Source organism: Tursiops truncatus, chromosome 7, assembly GCF_011762595.2.
Source record: "Tursiops truncatus isolate mTurTru1 chromosome 7, mTurTru1.mat.Y, whole genome shotgun sequence".
Lineage (NCBI taxonomy): Eukaryota > Metazoa > Chordata > Mammalia > Artiodactyla > Delphinidae > Tursiops > Tursiops truncatus.
In genome coordinates, this window is record NC_047040.1 from 8,551,600 (window position 1) to 8,571,710 (window position 20,111).

At 40.4% G+C, this 20,111-nt stretch overlaps 1 protein-coding gene across 3 annotated transcripts in view; it reads right to left on the reverse strand.

The window, feature by feature from the left end:
- The window catches only part of PSMD1 (proteasome 26S subunit, non-ATPase 1), a 105,004-nt gene extending 89,035 nt beyond the window's left edge, over window positions 1-15,969 (reverse strand). The window contains exons 1-7 of one of the 3 annotated variants that reach the window (XM_019923520.3): window positions 15,797-15,965; window positions 11,721-11,764; window positions 10,968-11,041; window positions 10,612-10,781; window positions 7,086-7,291; window positions 4,106-4,249; window positions 1,744-1,970 (exon numbers count right to left, since the gene is read on the reverse strand). In XM_019923520.3, coding sequence (XP_019779079.1) covers window positions 1,744-1,970; window positions 4,106-4,249; window positions 7,086-7,291; window positions 10,612-10,781; window positions 10,968-11,041; window positions 11,721-11,764; window positions 15,797-15,812 — 881 coding nt within the window. In that variant the 5' untranslated portion in view covers window positions 15,813-15,965. Of the gene's footprint in view, window positions 1-1,743; window positions 1,971-4,105; window positions 4,250-7,085; window positions 7,292-10,611; window positions 10,782-10,967; window positions 11,042-11,720; window positions 11,765-15,796 lie in introns of those variants that run through there. The other 2 variants (XM_019923521.3, XM_073807137.1) reach the window with 2 other exon arrangements.
- Between the last annotated feature and the right edge of the window lie 4,142 nt (window positions 15,970-20,111).

The window sequence follows — 20,111 nt, forward strand, 5'->3', positions numbered from 1 at the left end:
CCATTCACTATTATAAGAAAAGATTATTTGAAAAGAGGTCAAAGATATGAAGAAAACTTTTACAAGATATAAAAGAATATTATATATGAGAAATGAAATAATATAACTAGGGAAAAACTGGGAATGGAAGAAGGATAATTACTTCAGAAATTAAGATCAACTCAGAAAGAACATGAAAGCAAATAAACACAAGAACAGGAGAGGGTAAGGAGAAAGACAATTTTAAAATCAAAAAGAAAGAAATTAAATGCTATTACCCCACGATTAGGAACAAAGGAAGAATGTTTGGATTTCCTGACCAATGCAGAAAAAAATAAAGGTGGAAAAGATATGAAAGTTATAAAGGAAGAAGTAAAATTGTCTCTGTTCACGGATGACATGATTCCTATGTAGAAAATTCTATAAAGGGATCTATAAAAAAAATTTACTAGACCTAATAAGTGACTTAAGCAAGGTTGTGGGATTCAACATTAACATAGAAAAATCAATTGTAATTCTATATATTAGCAACAAACAATTGGAAACTGAAATTTAAACGTACCACTTACAGCAGCATTAAAAGACCTAATATACTTAGGAATAAATTTAAGGGAAAATGTACAAAACTCCTGTACTAAAATCTACAAAAACACTGTTGAGAGAAATGAAAGAAAGCCTAAATAAATGAAGATTACAAGATTACTGACTTACAGTAATTTTTATTAGTTCTAATAAAAGTGTTAAAAAAGCTGAGAATGGGGACTTCCCTAGTGGTCCAGTGGTTAAGAATCCGCCTGCCAATGCAGGGGACACGGGTTCGAGCCCTGGTCCGGGAAGATCCCACATGCTGTGGAGCAACTAAGGCCGTGTGCCACAACTACTGAGCATGTGCTCTAGAGCCTGTGAGCCACAACTACTGAGCCCACGCACCTAGAGCCCGTGCTCCGCAACAAGAGGAGGCACCACAGTGAGAAGCCCCCGCTGGCTGCAACTAGAGAAAGCCCGGGCACAGCAACAAAGACCCAACACAACCAAAAATAATAAAAATAAATAAATTAAAAAAAAAAAAAAGCTGAGAATGTTTCTAACTGTACAAATATGTAACCCAAATGCCTAAAATCTAGCCCAACCTACCCCACCTGAGTTTCTTTTTTTTAATTTATTTATTTTATTTTTGACTGCGTTGCGTCTTTGTTGTCGTGTGTGGGCTTCCTTCCTCTAGCTGTGGTGAGCGGGGGCCACTCCTTGCTGTGGTGCACGGGCTTCTCACTGCGGTGGCCTCTCCCGTTGTGGAGCAGGGGCTGTAGGCGCAACGGGCTTCAGTAGTTGTGACTCCCGGGCTCTAGAGAGCAGGCTCAGTAGTTGTGGCAGACAAGCTCAGCTGCTCCGCAGCATGCGGGATCTTCCCAGACCAGGGCTCATACCCATGTTCCCTGCATTGGGAGGCAGATTCCTAACCACTGCGCCACCAGGGAAGCCCTATCTGAGATTTTTAATTTACCTGATTAAATAGCACACATGCTGTCTGGCAAGCACCCTCCCCATCAGACAACCACTTCCATTTCTTTCCATAAGGGTCCATTTCTTTGGTTTTCCTTAATGTATGCAGCAGAGTGCAAAACAGAGCAATAGCTTTAGTAAGAGGCTAATCTATGAAAGCTAATGGTGAAATTTATTCTTAGATTATGTTGTCTATAAATATCTATTCCCAAAATGAAATAAAGATTGTTGAATTAGTTCTGATACAGAAAAAGATACTTTTACCTGTCTTTCTCTGATCCTGGAACAGTACCCGTATTGGTGGATCCAGGCACAGAAGCAATAGGGGTGCCAACAGTTCGAAGATTCTGGATTACAGATGACAAAAACTGCTGGCTAGCGCTTTCATACAAATCAAAACAAATCTGATAAGCCATCAGGAGGTTGTCTTCCTTTACCAGTTTTTCTAAGATATCACTCACGGCCTGAGGATCATCTAAGAAAATTAAGCACTGAAATGCAGATAAAGAACAATTAAATAATAATTGAAAACTTTGTCTACAAGATACTTACAGAGTGATAGTCAACAAATATAAGTAAAGGCAAACTGGGGCAGACTAACTATCTAGTCTAGCATTCTATTTCTGATCCTGGCACCAAAGTTTTCCTGAAAATGGAATCTGCCTTCCATAAGAAAATCCATACAACTTATATTCACAGCTCCTAACACTGTGCCTGGCAATCAGCAATATTCAATAACCAGTTGGTGAGTGAATCTTGGCTTCTTTAAATCTTATCCATAAATCGCTATCAAGTGCTCTGCAGTAACTTATTTTCTGCTTTACCATAAATTGTAGGAGTCGTTCATTCATTTAACACATTGTATTGTGCTGGGCCAGGACAAGAGGCACATTTTAAAATGACCATTTTGAAGTATTTCTCTTACTACTCTTAGGATTTGCCACATGTTTTAACAAAATCCACCCAATAAATTTAGGATTTTTCTTTTAAGAATTCAATTTAAATTTTCTTGTTCCCTTAAGCAGCAAATAACTCAATTTCAAAATGAACACATTAACCAAAGTTATTATAAATTAAGAATAGGAAATTATGGAAACAAAATAAATGACCAATACCAGGAGACTGGTTAAGAAAGGCAAAGTATATCCACTGAATGACTACTGCACAATCAAGAAAGAGTTTGTATAAGAATTTGTGAAATGTCAAAACATGAAAAAATGTTAAATTGAAGGAAATATATAATTGATACTGTTTGCTTCCAGGGAAGGGAAATTGGGAGCCAAAGGAAAGAAGTGTCAAGAAGACTTTTTACTGTATATCCTTTGATTCTTCACGAATTTTGAATCATGTGAATGTAATATTATCTGTTCAAAAATGTATTTTAAAAATGTAAAATAAATTAAAAAAATTTTACAGGGACAAGGAATAAAATAGCTAAAAGAAATAAAATTACTTCTGAGGAATAAAACTGAAATACATAGAGGAAGAAAGCAAAGGACTACCGTTTTTCATGTAAGTTTTTAAAAACCATTTTTAAAACTATTAAAAACTATTTAGAAGCAAACAAAACTCCAAAAACCTCTACAGAGAAAAGTGAAAGGAAATATACTGTTAGGTGGACTTCGGGTGATATAAAGGTGGATATTTTTCTTCTAGCTTTTTCTGTGTTTCACACTTGGTTTAAAAAGCATCAAAAACTATATATAAAATAGATAAGCAACAAGGATTTACTGTACAGCACAGAGAACTATATTCAGTATCTTGTAATAACCTATAATGGAAAATAATTTGGAAAAAAAAAAAACCTGAATCACTTTGCTGTACATCTAAAACTAACATAATACTGCAAATCAACTATACTCAATTTTTTAAAAAAGCATTGAAAAAAAGGATGTATTAATCTAAATTTTAAATATGTATAGAGGATAGAAACACATATTGAGAACACATTATAATGAAAATATAACAAACCAAATGCGTGATAAAATGCTGTGCTCTAAGCAGAATACAAAAATTTGTCAATAAAACACAATCTAGCCATTGAAAAGAATGAGGTAGCTCCACATGTGCTAGTAGGTGGAGGAAAAACAGTTATGAATCTTTTAATTGGGAAAAGGCCAATGGAAAGGGAAAGATACACTTTTCATTTTATATATTTTCTATACTGTCTTAATTTTTTTTAAAGTGTGCAAGCAAGTCCATACAATCAAAGAGATAAAGAAAATATACCCAAAGGTCTTGTCTGGTGTTTGGGGAATGAAACCAAAGATAATTTTTATAGCTGAAATTCTTTTTAGAAATGACATAACATAGGTACCGTTTTTATCTTTTCTTCTACCTTTTTTTTTTTTTTAATCTCATTTTCAAAAATTTCCTTAAATGCCTGGATTATTTTCAAAGTGAAAAAAAGAATACATAGAAATAACATATTATAACAGCTTTTTAGTTTTGAGAGATTCAGTTTCTTATCAGTAAAATGGAATATAAACGCATAAAGTATCTTCACAAGGCTGTTGTAAAGATCAATTGAGATACATGTATGAAATTGTAGTGACGTGATGTTATATAATATAATGTAGTGAGGCATGGCTCAGCAGTACAGTGTAAAGTAATGCAATGTTATTACCTGACAAACATTGATGAAATCAGGTTTCTCCAAGTTCATGTAGATTTTAACTAGAACTCTCAGTACTTTATTCCGAAACTGTTTATTCTGCATTAAAGACATGCAGAGCTTGAGGCTATAAGCCAGCATTCCTGGGACATCATTCTGAAAGAGATAATTTGAAGAGATATGATTATCTGGTTACTGAAGCATGTTTATTTAGAAATCAAATTATTTTAATAGATATTCTTTAGTCATTCTAGGCAGCTAAAGATTTATTTGCTACTTAAACAATAAACCTTAAAATTTTTAACCATTTTAGATGAAAACCTTAAAAGAAAATTACCTATTTCCCTGTCTTCATGAAAAAAAATAGGTTGAAAACAATTAAATATTTAGTGATCATCCAGGATCATGACTATATGACCATAGTATACTATAACTGTGGTGGTGCTGTTAATTATTATAAAAAGATCTATACAGCTGTACATATACCAAGTGGCTATGCTTTTCAATTGTGTCTGCCTCTAGTCTTGCTAATCCTCATGACTTACCGCCTATACTCACTGGCCAGGAACACAGTGTGATAGAACTATTCTCCAGCTCTGAGTGACTCAAGCTTTGAGTGCTGTCACATCTAGCTGGTGCTCTCCCGAGGAAATTTTGACTCCAGATTATTTGTTTATTTATTTAATAAATTTTTTAAAAAATTTTATTTATTTATTTTTGGCTGCGTTGGGTCTTCACTGCTGCGCTCAGGCTTTCTCTAGTTGTGGCAAGCGGGGGCTATTCTTCGTTGCGGCACGCGGGTTTCTCACTGCAGTGGCTTCTCTTGTTGCGGAGCACAGGCTCTAGGTGCATGGGCTTCAGTAGTTGTGGCGCACAACTACTGTGGCTTAGTGCTCCGCGGCATGTGGGATCTTCCCGGACGAGGGCTCAAACCCATGTCCCCAGCATTGGCAGGTGGATTCTTAACCACTGTGCCAGCAGGGAAGCCCCTCCAGATTATTTATGTTTACCTTGTGGTTCTTCAAAGCATACCCAATATTTGAGATACTAACCTATAAAAGTCCTTCAGCATGATAAGCATGCTGAAGAGCTACAAGTGTACTTCTCAAAAAGCGAGTTGAGAAATTAAAAATTCACAAAATTCACTAATTCGAAAAGATATACACACCCCAATAGCAGTGTTATTTACAATAGCCAAGATATGGAAGCAACTTAAGTGTCCATCAACAGATGAGTGGATAAAGATGTGGGGTGTCACACACACACACATATATATATATATATATATACACAATGGAATACTACTCAGCCACAAAAAAGAATGAAATTTTGCCATTTGCAGCAACATGGATGGACTTGGAGGGCATTATGCTAAGTGAAATAAGTCAGACAGAGAAAGACAAATACTGCATGATATCATTTATATGTGGAATCTGAAAAATACAACAAACTAGTGAATAAAACAAAAAATAAAAGCAGACTCACAGATAGAACAAACTAGTAGTTATCAGTGGGGACAGGGAAGGGGGAAGGGCAATATAGGAGTAGGGGATAAAAAAGGGTTATTATTGGATTATATGAAATCATGTGTGTGAAACTTTCGAAAACTGTAAAGCACTATAAAATTTAAAGATAGCTTTGTTCAATGATTAAAAAAATATTTTTTTAAAAAAGCAAGTTGTGACCTATCGGCGTATACATTATGAAATCAACTTAATGGGACTAGCATTTTTTAAAAAATGAAATACAATTTTAAAATATCAGGATTACATTGTAAGTAGAAAAAGTAGGTATTATTTCATCCTAAGTTACATCTATATGTACATGTGCACTGGGATGTAAAGTAAGACGCATTTCTCACTCTGCTTTATTCTTTTTAAAAAAATTTATCACCCCTTTACCTTATAGGGAATAAGGCTTCACTGCCTATTCCCCCAGTGGATTATTCCATTTGTGCAGGAACTTTGTTGGTCTTGTTTGCCACTGTATCTCCAATGTCTAGAACAGTGTCTGACACATAATATGCACTCAAAAAATATTTGTTGAATGAATAAAAACAAATATTTTAGTTCTATTCACCTGAAGACAAGGAGAAACTACAACTGCACAAAAATCGAACAGAGCAAAATAAGGGCCGTTCTATGACACTGGGTCATTCATTCATTTACTCATTTAAACTAATCTTACCACTGCTGCTAAACACTGCCTTAGGCTTTGGAGACCCAGTGGTGAAAGTACCTATCCTTAAGGAGGTTATAATCTGGTGGACCTAGCTGGACCTAAGGGTTGAGGAGGGTATGGCTGGCAGGGATTGACAGAAGGATCTGTAAACAAATGACAGTTGAGCTGAACTGTGAATCTTGAACAGGAATACAGCAGGTAAAGAAAGAAAGGGAGAAGGATGTTTTTGGCAGGGGCAATACTTTTGGCAAAGGGAATGGGGTATGGTACATCTAGCAGAAGAGACAAGGTCAAAATGGCTGGAGTGCAAAGAGCTAGCTTGTGGAAAACGATAGGTAGTGAGGCAGGCAAAGTGGGCATGCAGATCAATGTCCATTTAACTCAGTCTTGCACCTCTCTGACCACTTTGGTTGGTGACTTACAACTGTCATAATTATTGCAAAACACCCCCAAACCAGGAATGTAGCTTACAGTTTTAACCATGATAAATGCATTACAATAGTAGTTTACCCATACAGTCTTCTTAAAAAGGGCAGGGTAATTAAGACAACTTCCCCATGCAAGATCTCAAAGGAATAAATGTGGTAAGATAAAAGCAACTATTTGACAAACACAAAACACAGCCAAGGTTCATTTATAAACATAAAATACATATATTTTATAAATATAAAAATAAAATTTTTCGCAAAAGAGCACCTTATTATATCTAAGTTAGATTTTCTTTTCACTATCCACGCAATTTTCAGTTTTAATTATTTGCTCTGCTGATTCTTCATCAATAGCAACCTCTAAAATCCCATCATCTACCTACCGACTCAAGTATAGTCTTCTCAAAGACGTCCAGTCTTCGTGTCTCCAGAGCAATGCCGATAGCTTGCTTATACTTGTGATCATCTAGACATCGTTGAAACATTTTATTCACAATGCCTTCCAATCTCTGGTCAATTGGTTTTTTTTCTCCTTCAGGCAAATCTGCATTTTCCACACACTGTTTGGTGTAGTGATCAATGCACTTTGCTATAGAGAAAATAAAATAACTCTGATCAAATGGTAAATTGGGCTATACTACTAGAAAGGACAATGCCTACATTTATAATCATAAAAATAACTTATGGGATGACTATGGAGTAATGAGCAAATTTCAAATTTTTTAAATGCTGTAAGTTATACCTTCAAATTAATATTGTTCTGTTCGTAACAGTTACACTGCAGGGCTACACACTAATTCCAGTAAGCTGACATTATTTAAAACATTTCTAGGACTTCCCTTGTGGCACAGTGGTTAAGAATCCGTCTGCCAACGCAGGGGACACGGGTTCGAGCCCTGGTCCGGGAAGATCCCACATGCCGCAGAGCCACTAAGCCCGTGCACCACAACTACTGAGCCTGCGCACCTAGAGCCTGTGCTCTGCAACAAGAGAAGCCACTGCAATGAGAAGCCCGTGCACTGCAACGAAGACCCAATGCAGCCACAAAATAAATAATTAAAAAAAAAATTTCTCTTTTTACTGTTTATTATTCAAAATTATGTTATTCAACTTGACTAAGTTGCTTATTCTACAGAGTTGGCTACAAACAGCTGCTGTTTTCACTCTCAAACACAAACACTTGCCATGATTGAGGATATTAACAAAAACCCTATTGTAGCAATTATCACATGGCTATAAATTACACTTCTTCACATTAATGAAACTATCAGATCCTTGATAGTAGAGAGTCTGTCTATGACCTGAAATGTGCCACAGGTTCTAAAGGCAATCCCAAGAAGATTTCCAAAAACCTTTCCGGCAATCAGCTAAAATATTCAGTCTCAATGTGAGGTAGGTTGAACCTATTCACATATACTTCCCCTCTCCCCCAAACAGGGAGTCTGAAAATTCATGCAGCGGTGCATGTGCATAATTTGGCTTTCCCATTTCACAGTGATTTGGGTGAATGGGGAGGATGAGGCAACATACTGAAGGGTATCATGTTTACAACTTACACTACTTTACAATCATAACTTAAACTTTTTAGGAGCAACCAAGAAAGGAAATTTCCCTAAACCTTCTTCCACCTTCTTAAGGAAAACAGCCACTCAAGCTGAATGACATATATAATAGTTATCCTCTCTATAACTCACTGGCCTGTCACCCTCCCTTTCAAAGAGAAAGGTACAAGGAAAAGGTTAATTAGTTGCAAACTATAGCCCCAGGAAACAGAAATGATTTGAACTAGGATAAAGAACTGCTGGTCTACTAGATGGCCCATGTTAATGGGTCTGTATTTTGGGGGAAGCAGAGGACTTTTATAAATTGGAATATACCACATTCAGGGTCCATCCAGGTAGGATTAGGCAGGTTCAGGTACAGTTAGTAAGAACTAAGTGGCACTCACAAGCAGACCTTAAACAAGTTAGGTTGCAGAAAATCTTCACCAGGCCCTAATATGAGCTTTTTGAACCAAATGCAGTTGTGAGGAAACATTCCCCTACCTCATCAGAAAGGAATCTCAGATTTATAACATTTGGGGAGCTTTCCTTAGTTAATAACTGAGGAAGAAAAATGTTACCTCCCAGGTTTCAAATGAGACCTGTGCTCTGACTTACCAGGTTTATGTCATAACTGTATTCCAGAACCGAGCTTCATTCCTAGCTGAAGTCTTATAACAATCGGGAGAAGATTGAAAATTCTAGCCTTGAATTTTCTGAGTGTACTGTTTATGACATTCATTAAGAGCCTAGGAAGGCTTTCCTAAATTCTATTTTATATATTCTCTCACAAATCTCACTGACATTTAAAAAAATCCATTCTAATAGTCCCAAGAAAACTAGAAGGGTGAACCCCATTTCCACACAAAGAAAAGCAAACAGAACTGGTCTACCAGTCAACAATCACCTTCTACAAGCTAAGACTAAGATGATACATAGGAAGGCATCTACCACCTCATAGCCTCTTAGAGACCAGCTGTCCTGACTAAAAGCATCATTTGTAAAATGTTAACATTGCAAGCACTTGCAGATCACCACAGGAAAAAATTATCAACATTCATCAAAAAAAAAATCCTTCAAATAAGAGAGAAGAGATAAATGCACTTAACTCACCATTTCTAACTTAACGTAGGGAAAGTGCTCTGGTTTCAAATGATACGGTCTATTCTTTAAAATCATCTGTTCTTCCCACAGGATTCACAGATGAAAACTCCAATTCAGTGAGTTCCCAACAACAATAAACTTACTTGCAACATTCTCACACCATCATGGCAAAAAAATTTTAAATGTGAACACAAAATCTTACTTCAAACTTCAGGGACATTTGAAAAGTACCTCTCTGGACTGCCTTGTGCAGCATTTCCCAATTTCTGAAAGAGAATACCAATATTCTCCTTTTAAGGGTTCAGGTGAATAATGCAGATCTCCTCTTAATCAGCAATTCAAAAAACTATACTATACACACTTGACAGAGAACACACTCTTGGGCTCTCTGTAACTATGATCTAAAGCTTGATAGTCAAAAAGACACGTCTGAAGGGTATGCAATCCCTTCTTTCATCTATTAGAACAGGAGTTTTCAAACATTTTTAAAGCTACAAAAGCTTTGAACGAACTCTTACAGAGCTGGTTCAACTTACAAGACAGAGAATCCCAAACCTTACCTGTGTGCTACCCTCTCACTTCAAAAATACAGAAGCAAATAAAAAAACAATGGCTACTAGTAGAAACAGTATGGATTTCGTAGTGAGGAAGCCTGGGTTTTAAATTCTGACCCTCCTATTTAACAGCCATGTGCCTTTATCATCTTGAAACCCAAGTTTTCTCATCTGTAAAACAAGGCTAGCTCCTTCTTCACAGGGCAACTGTGGAATAAACTATGCTATGAAGAACGACCAGTACAGTGCCTAGTACAATGGAAACACTCAATAATGGTTTCCTGTGTTAGAAACAACTCTATAAATTACTATCATTTAATTTCTGATATTCACAATAATCTGATTTAATTTTTTCATATAACAGTATGCTCACTGGAAAAGAGATAAACATAATCACTGAGATAACTATCTTTGTGTTAAGTTGGCTGCTTCTGAATAATTTCTTAGATTCATTCTTAAAATATTTTGTGAGTAGAGTGTCTTTATTATTACTGTTATTCATATTATTGTTCATTAGGACAAAAAATAAAGCACAGAATTCTAAGGCAGATCTAAAAACTCAGGCTGCATAAAATTACTGTAGAAAGATTATGAACTTTCAATTAAAATGAAATGTGGCAACCTCAAAGATTCAGGGAAAAAAATGCTATATGTACTAGAGCAAGAAAGAAGCCAACAAGATAAAGCCTTACTAGATGGAAGATAATTACCTATAATAGTCTCCACATATTCAGAGTTATCATTGACATTGAAGAGGTCACCTGCTCCAAGTGCATAATTCAGAGACTCCTCAAAAGCCCCCAGGTGATAAAATACTTTAGATGCCACTAAGGCTGCAAACTGCCGACTCCGGAAACCTTCATCTTCATACAAAACTTCTCTGAAAGAAATTAGGAAGTATAGGCCTAGTTCAAACTGTGGTTCTCCTTAAAAATTCCAAATCTAAATACTCAAGCCGCAATTTAGTGGCAGCAAATCTCTAAATGAATTAATAAGCCACAAGACCCACAGATAATTAAGGTTGATCTACTTTATTCCAATTTATAGAAATAAAGTAAATTCTTACATTTTGTCTACAGACTCAGAAATTTCTGCCCAGAAGTCATTGACCACTGCATTCAATTTGTGTAGTGCAAATTCCTGTAGAAGATAAAACCAAAATTCGATTTTGAGACAGACTTACCATTATACTTCCTTAAAAAAAAGTTTCCAACAAATCAGTGGCCAAATTCTAAGTCATATTTACTAAATGACAAATACAAAAGTTTACCAACTGACTTTCCATTGGGCTTACATACTTCCTTTCTGTTTTCAATCATAAAACATAATGTCATTCCTTATCATACTGAACATTTTTCTTCTTTGACAGTATGTGTAAGATTGACTCTAGGCTGCTGGTTTGGATATAAATGAATTCAGGTGCCTAGAGCCAACTGAAGTATATTCCAAATTTTTGTCATATGAAAATAGTTTTAAAATATGTGATACAGAAGTAACTTTTTGTGATTGCCGTTGATAAGAAAACTGGTGGGTGGGTGGGTGTGTGTGTGTGTGTGTGTGTGTGTGTGTGTGTGTGTGTGTGTGTGTGTGGTTTCCAGGTGCCACACTGAGATTTATTTGCCTCAGCTTTGTTAAACTCTAGGGAAAACCACTGCTGTTGCCAAAATACTGTCCTGTCCTTTGGGGCTAGATTTCAGTGACTAGGTATAGACTAAGTAGGACGGCTATTTTAAATGGTGGAAGATATACAGTTATCAGTAAATTCAAAGAGCTTCAAAGTACTCATATTAAGCCCAGTTAATTTTTCTTCAACTCATACCTTAAGCTGTGGTTCTTCTTCATCCAGAAGAGAAATTATTCCAGCTATAAGACAAAAGGTATATGATTATGAAATACATATCCTAAGATAAACTAATGCTTAGTCAAAAATATATCAAGAGTTGGAAAAAAGTATTTTTTGAGGGGTGACTTCACTAGAGGAATCATTATTTTTCTTTAAAACTGAAAAGGTTTATATTTCAAATTTTAAGAATTAACTATGTTATCAAACCCTCATAATACCATATATATCACATTATTTGCCTAATTCAACAGTTTTCAAAGCATGGTTCCTGGATCAATTAGCATTAGCATTACCTGGGAACTTGTTAAAAATAAAAATTCTTGGCCGCATCACAGATCTACTGAATTAGAAATTGTGGGGATAGGGTCCAGTAATGGAGCCATAAGCCTTCCTTGTCATACTGATATTCATTACAGTCAATCACTGGCCTAATTTACTGACCAAAATGAGAAACTTTCCTACACAATTTTAGAATAAAATTATTCACACAAAATAAACCAAGAGTTATGAAATTATTTACAAAAGCAGGAGTATTTAGTCATCAACTCACAGAATAAAATAATTCGATTATTTCAAGATGCCTATATTAAGGCACCTCTGTTGTAATCACAAGTAACCTAGAAGGTTTTGCTAAATGATGAGCAATCTCACTTGTTCTGACTTCAATTACTGAAGCACAGCATTCCCCATGTGACCCTGAGGTGATTAGCACTAACGCTGGGGAGTAAAGGAAATAACAGTCCTCTCCAAAAAAATGCACCCTGAAATACAGTCATATATCAAAGGGATTATTAGAAAAAAAGACGTGGGAAATTACCATCCTTGGACCATGAAGGAAACTAAACTGTCTCTCAGATATGTTTTCCATGTAGGTCTTAAAATCATTCCGGAACACTGAGCTGGAACACTGAGTTGAAACCGTGAGCTGATACAAAGTGTCAAGGCAACTTTCCTTAGGAGATGTAGCCATTTCTAACTGGTAAGTGTAGGTCTGCCAAATAGCTTCAAAATTTAGCAAACAAAACTATGCCATGGTTCTAGCTAGGGCATACTACTGTTCAAAAAGCATTAAAGCAGATAAAAGGAACTTCTTGGTACTCTAGGTTGGTATAACAAACCCAGAACAGAGAGGTTGAATTGACAGCATGAAGAGAAGACAGATTAAAGAATGCAATCGGGAGGGGAGGGGGATTGTGAACTAGTGACATCGAAGAGCTGATAGACAAGAGTACCTTAAATGTGGAACAGATCATAAATGGCAGAATGCTTTATCGAAACACTAAAAATGCTACCCATTCCCTTATCATCAATCAACGGTATGTCTGAACTGCTTTTACCAAAAGAGGTGATGGATTTCTGTATACTCTGTTTGGTTTCACTTATGACTATGTTATATGGTTGTCCTGGCTTAGAAATGCAGCCGTTGTCCGTGGAACACAACTAAATCAAATACCTACACTTCATACACAAATATTTCTCATCTTAAAAACAACAGAACTCACCTTTAGATGCGGGACGAGGCGCACCTGGGGAATGGGGAATGTTTCAGGATGCTAAAAAGTTTCTTATGCCATAATATGAAGTCAGCAGATATTACCTAAAGTTGCTGTATCAATTTATAGCATTATTTTAAATAGCATATTATTTATAAATATAAAGGTATGCTCCAGAAGACACAGCTTAAAAGTTGAAAACAGTTGCCTCAATGAATAAGGGAAAAGAGGAGTGGGAGACTATTGTTTTAAAGCTTTTATGCATAATTTTCCTTTATTATGTTAAAAAAAAAATTCATTCTCACGTCTCCCTCCAGTAACCACCTATCTCTATCTCTCCGCTCCCTTTCACAGCCAAACCTCTTGGAAAAACTTAACAGTGCATGTTGACCTCTTATTCACCACTGTGTTCTTAGTACCCTGCAAGTGCCTAGGCAATAAATGAACAAATAAACTGACTAATCCAAACTAGTACCTGTTAGGTTCTGTTTAGCACCCGGGACAGATCCTAACCCATAGAGAGCCAAAGGACAGGAAACCAAGTGACAAAAGGTTTGGAGCAGAAGCTGATAAGTAATCTAGTAAACGTAACCAATGACAGTAACGAATACACACTACGCTATCACCACCGAGTCTCAGAGTAAGACCTCAAAAATCATTAGGTTTAAAGTCTAGTAAATCCCCACCAAGTGGTGTTTCAGCCTCTACTTAAAATACTTTGGTGACTGATTTATTGATTTGATTAGCTAACTGATTTCTTCATTCGAGAAATAATTCTGAACTTCTGTCATCTGCTTGGCAGTTGTTCTAAGAATTATGAAAAGTTTCCCGCCCAAAATTCTACCACAGAGAGAAAAACAGTAGTCAGGCAAGTAAACAAAGTAATTACAGGACTGTAATGAAGAGAGGGGACAGCTGAGGGGGAGAGATGCAGCATGTTTTAATAGAATGATCAGGAGAGACTAACATCTGAGCGGAAACTAAGGATTGAGAAGCTAAGGGAAAACTTGAGGAAGAGGAGTTTAGAAAGGGGGAAAAGAATGGGACAGGGCCTGAGATAGGAGAGAAATTGACATATTCAAGGAACAGAAAGGCCAGTATGATTAGGGTATAGAGAGGAAAAAAGTAGTACAAGACAAGCCAGGAATCAGATCATGTAGGCCTATAAGCCTGGATTTTATTATAAGCACAATGGAAACCACTGAAGGATTTTAACCAGAAAAATAATATTATGTGATTACGGTTTAAAAAAGAATACTCTGACTACAGCACGAAGAATGGACTATACGGAGGCAATTGTTGGAAAAACAAAACCTTAAGGCTGTCAAAGCAAGGCAGGCAAGAGATGAAGGTGGTGTGGGCTAAGTAGAGGGATCTGAAAAACAGTGAGGCCTACGTCTACAAGCAGCAAGAAATTTAGTGCTCATTTTCTCTTTAGAGAACTCCGACTGGATGGAAAAGCTTTTCCTTACATTGAACTAAAATTCATCTCCCAATCATTTGTAACCACTGGAGACAAAACTCTAATCCCACGTACACGTGACAGCTCTTCAAGTCTTTAAAGAGAACTATTATGTCTCCCAGGGTCTCCACCAATTTCTTTAAGCAATCCTTATAAACACATGGTTTGGAGCTCCTTACAAGTTACTGTCCTCTGATTATCAGTCTGTTTAGAGCAAAGCACTTGTGGGGCAAGTGCAGAGTAAAACAGGACGAGAAAAAAGTTTGTGAGCAGGCACGAAAAACGGCACCGAGGCTGTGGACAGCTACGTGCACATCAATCTGCAGCCCAGGACTTAAAATTATCTCCACTTGAAACCTGACTTCTACAGCTTATCCCGCTGCAAACGTCATTCCACGATCTACGCACACAACGGTTAAGTGTAGGAAACCTGCCCCAGACACCCATGAGTTCTTTCTTCAAGGCGGCATAGTTAGCATCTAGCCTCAAAACCACAGTTGGATTCTCAGTATAATGTCTGCTTTCAGGATGCTGTCTTCACCGAACACGAAAGTTCTCTGGGTGCTTTAACTAAATATCCTTAGAACAGACCCAGAAACGACCCGCCTCAAGCCTAGTTTAATTTAGATTTCCCTCTAAAGAGAAAGGTGCTAGGTCAGGTCGAGAAGTACTTAAGTAGCATGGGCTGCCTTACAGTCCGGCTGCACTGGGGGACCATCCCACCCTAACCACCTGCAAGGAAGGGCTGGGCTCGGACGGCCCCACGTGGTCAACCGCCGAAGGAAGAGAATTAAGGAAAACACGTCGGGGTCGGAGAAGGGCCCAGGAAGCCCCTGGTGTCCGGGCACGGGGGTGTGGCTGCGGAGCAAGAACGAGCCGGTCAACCCAGCGCGATTCCCCCGAGCCGGAGGGGGTCGCGAGGGCCCCCGGAGAGCCCGGGCCACACTGCCAGCCCCCGGCCCGGGTCGTGAGCCTCGCGCAGTGAGGAGCCGCGCAGGCCGGTGCTCCGCCGGGAGGTGCCCAGTCACCGGCCCTGACTCAGCTAAAAGCCGGCGTGGCGTCTCCTCCCTTTCGGCGCCGGCTGCGATCCCACTCACCGGCTGAAGTGATCATGGCTGCGCCCCGTACTAGCCCGCCCGCTCGCTCCCTCGCTCGCTCGCCGCACCGGCCGCGCCGTCTGTCAACTCCCTGCCCGCTCGCTCCGCCGCACCGCCTGGCTCCCCGGGTGCCCGGTTCAGTCAGTCGCCTCTTCAGGCCACCGGCTCGCTTCTCATCCAGGACCCAGCCCGCCCCGGGGCTGCCCGCTGTCCCGCCTGCGGCCTGGCGCGAAGTCTCCCCAGGCCTGTGTCTTCCGTGCCGCCACTGCCGCCCCGCCTCGCGAGGGAGGGTGCACGGAGGGCTCCATGGTGTTCTCTAACCCTCCTCGAGGTCAGCGATCCCGCGGGAATGGAAACCGTCGTCCGCACCTGGGATCAGGCTTCAGAATAGCCACCCCTAGACAAAGGACTCCCTGCCCCCCCCACCGTCACCCGCCATTGCTGAGAAAAACGGGTTGAGGAGAGGTGCTCGCGGGGCTCGCAGCGCCACCTGCTGCTCCGGAAGTCTCCCTGCAGCGCCCACCCCGCGCCCCAGCCAAGCCTTTAGGGATCCCGGTAAGGCAAAGAGCGTTTTCTTAGAAGGGTGATTTTCCATTTTTTTTAAAAAACCAGGGCCCAGCTTCCAAAGAAATCCAAACATAAATGCTTTACAATCATAGCACGATGAATCCCTAAGCAAGCACTGGTTTATAATAAAGTTGAACAATGAAGGTTTTTATTTACATTTGGAATAGTTAATACTGTACATGGTTTAAAAATCAGAAATATAAAAAGATACACAGTGAAAAGTGTTCTGAAGGAAAAACAAATTTTCCGTTCTTGTCTTACATCTGACCAGTTCCTCTCTCCCTCCGTAGCGACAGGTTCCTGTTTTTTATTGTATCTAATTTGGAATGCCTGTTGTGATAGCCATCTGCAGTCTTGTACCAGCTTTACTAAACAATTTACTTCCATAGTCAGTACTGAGAAAACCTTGACAAAGATTTGTGACAAATGGTGGCATTTTAAAGCCACTAGCCTTATCAAGCTACTCTGCAGCTGGATAGTGACCTACTAAAGCTTATTTCTGAGGCCTTCTCGAAACAATGTAACCCAGTGGCACAAGCCAATGTTTTGCAGTTGAAATAAAATTTGGTTTATGACACACTTGAGTGTATGTGTGAATTCTTTTTTTTTTTTTTTTTTTTTAACTCTTGTGGCCAAGTTTCATGACATGTGAGATCTTAGTTCCCCAACCAGGGATCCAACCCGCGCCCCCCTGCTTTGGAAGTGTGGAATCTTAACCACTGGACCGCCAGGGAAGTCCCAGGGCATGTGTGAATTTTTTTTAAATTAGTATTCTTAGGCTATTGTTGTTAAAATATATTAAATATAATTATTAAACACTTTTCAAGACACTGTAGCTCAGATTGAAAGACACTCACCTTGGAAGTGTGCACGAAAAACAAACAGATTGAGTGCGTGGGAGTATTATTTTACAGAAGCACTTTGGCTGATCCCTCACATAAAGATAATTGTGCGCCCCACACTCCTAAAAGAATCAGACACAAACGCTAACAGGTAACGGGAATGAGTGAAGCAGGCCGAGTGTAAGAAAACACCAGCTCAGCAGGATGGTGCAGGGCAACTGACACTAGTGTCAGGGAAGCAGTAGGGGGTGGTGGTGACTGTGACAGAATGAAGAGTGATGCCGCATCTAAGGAGAGCCATGGCTACTCAGCTCCGACGGTGTTGCAGTGCCAAATGCAGGGCTACTGTCGTGAGAGCTTCTGATTTTTCCAAGAAAAGCCAGAAATCAGAATTTTGTGTGAAATCCTCGGAATTTTACATGTTGGCAAGTTGGGTGAAATGGGTGAAGGGGGTGGAAAGGTACAAACTTCCATTTATAGGATAAATCAGTCCTGGGGATGAATGTACAGCATGACGACTTACAGTTGTATATTGGAAAGTTGCTAAGAGAGTAAATTTTAAAAGTTCTGATCACAAGAAAAAATTGTAACTTGGTGTAGTGACGGATGTTAACTAAACTTAGGGTGATAAGCAGTTCACAGCATACATATAGACCAAATCATTAGGCTGTACACCTAAAACAAATACAATGTTATATGTCAATCATATCTCAAAAAAAATGTTGGCAACTAATTCTAAATGTTTTAAAGCAGAGAGGTGGCCAGTTTGCCATCTCTGCTCTTCAAAAAGAAGACATTCTCTATGGAAGGACGATTCTTCTCTGGCTGGGACGCTGAGCTTGTAATTGCCACAGTCTCATCTGAGCCCCATGGGAGCCCTCTGAAAGGTCCCTCTCTTCTTGGACATTCTGCTGTCCCAGGCCTCTGGCTTCTCCCTCTGCATTCCATTCTGCACTCTTTAGTCAGAGCAATCTTTTTCAGAATTCAACTCTGACCACGGCCTCTGCTCCTTGAAACCCCGAGTCCCCATCTTGGGCTCTATTCTTCTGCTTTGTTCTTCCCTGTTTCCGTGCACAGGCTTCTTCTCACTCCCCGTTCTCCCTGTGGGAGTGCAATGCCTCGGATTGCTATGGACAAGGTGGTGGCCCTAAAATGTACCCCTGCAGCCCTGCCCTCTCTCCAGAGCATCAGACTCACACACCTACCAGGCATCTCTGCTTGACGCTCCTTAATTCAACGACCTCAAAGCTGCATACATTGAGGCCCCACCCCCCACCCCCGCTGCATGTGTGTGTCCTGCCTTGATCCCAGTGTGATGAAGGGCATCCATCAGCTACTGAAGCAGGGCCCCCAGGGAGAGGGTGGGTAGAGGGCACCATTGACTGTTCTGTCCCCCCCACCTGGTCTGCACCAGATATGGTCCTCCCTAATCTCTCTCACACCAGCCCAGCCTTCCATCTCACTCCATCACCCACTATTCATCTCCCCCTCTTCTTTCCTGGCTGCAACAGTTCCCAACAGCCTTGACTTCCTGCTCACCATGGCACAATTCTCCAGGCCATTCTTCACAGCTAGCCTGGAGCACTACCCAAAACAAGGAAGGCAGGGACTGTCTCCTCCAAGCTTCTCCAGGACTTTCATCCAACCCTGCTTCCCCTCCATCTTTATGTCCCACCCCTCTGCCCCGTGTGCCACACTCTGGCCATCCTGAACTGCTCCGATTCCCAAAAAGGCTGTGCGGGCATGGTACCTTGTCTCTGACCTCAGTACCTGCTCTCTGCTCTGTCTTCAAGGCCTCTCCCCCTCATCCCCAGCACCTCCTCCAGGAAGCCTTCCTTGACCACCCCACCATGTGTCCCGTTACAGCCTTTACCCACACAGCTATAATCATGTCTTCTTGCCTATGTCCCAACTGGACAAGGAACTACTCAAGGGCACAGCCACATCTTATTCATCTCCGTGTCCCCTAGAGTAACTAGTACAGGGTCAGGCACATAGCTGGTGCTCAATAAATATTTGTTGGATGAATGGATCAGCACAGGGTCAGTTAGTTATTGGCACAAGGCTAGAACTCAGACCAGTGTCTCAGAAACCCCTGCCCTCTCCAAGACTCTAAAATGTGCTCTTTTTAGAGGACACTTAGGACACAGTAAAACCACAGAAAGAATTCTTACCCAGTGCTCTGTTCATAAACAACTATCTCCCTCCAAATACAGGAATAACACAAAAGATCTCAAAACCCAAACGAGGTCAGCTGTGGGCTCACACAGTTACGCACTAGGCGGGGACCTCTGTCAGGGTGCCGGGAGGAAACCGTGACCCTGATTTTTCTTTGCGGATGTGCCCACCTTGAGCAGGATTCAGTCCGAAGCTTCGCCGAAGCACCTCCCTGGCCCGCGCGGCGCCCTCTAGTGGTCACAGCGTTCCACAGAAGGCAGAGCTCATGGGAAGGGGCGAGCGCTCTATGACCACCCACCTCTACCCACCCCCATCCCCTCAACCCGCGAGCCTTCTGGCATTTGAATCCTGGGTCTTAGGAGGGCTCGGTCTCCTGTCAAGGACTGGGCTCGACTGCTTTTTGAGCTGCACAGTGATAAGGTGGAAAGGGCGGTGTCGGTGCCAGGACACCAGGGATAAAATCCCTGTTGCACAGCAGCCCTGGGGTCACCTGAGCCCTGCTGTAGAGGGGGCTGGTCCACCTACCTGGCGCAGCTTGTGAGGGGAGGTGCTCTAATCAAGGGCTTGGCATAGAACAGCGCGAAATAAAACTGGCCACGAGGCTAGTGGTTGCTTCCTGTACAGCACGCCGGCCACGTGCTTTCAGAGTAAAAGCGTTTATTCAGGCAGCAGAAACGTGAAACGCAGACGGTGACTCGGGCCTCCCGTAGGTATGTGCTTGGTTGGAG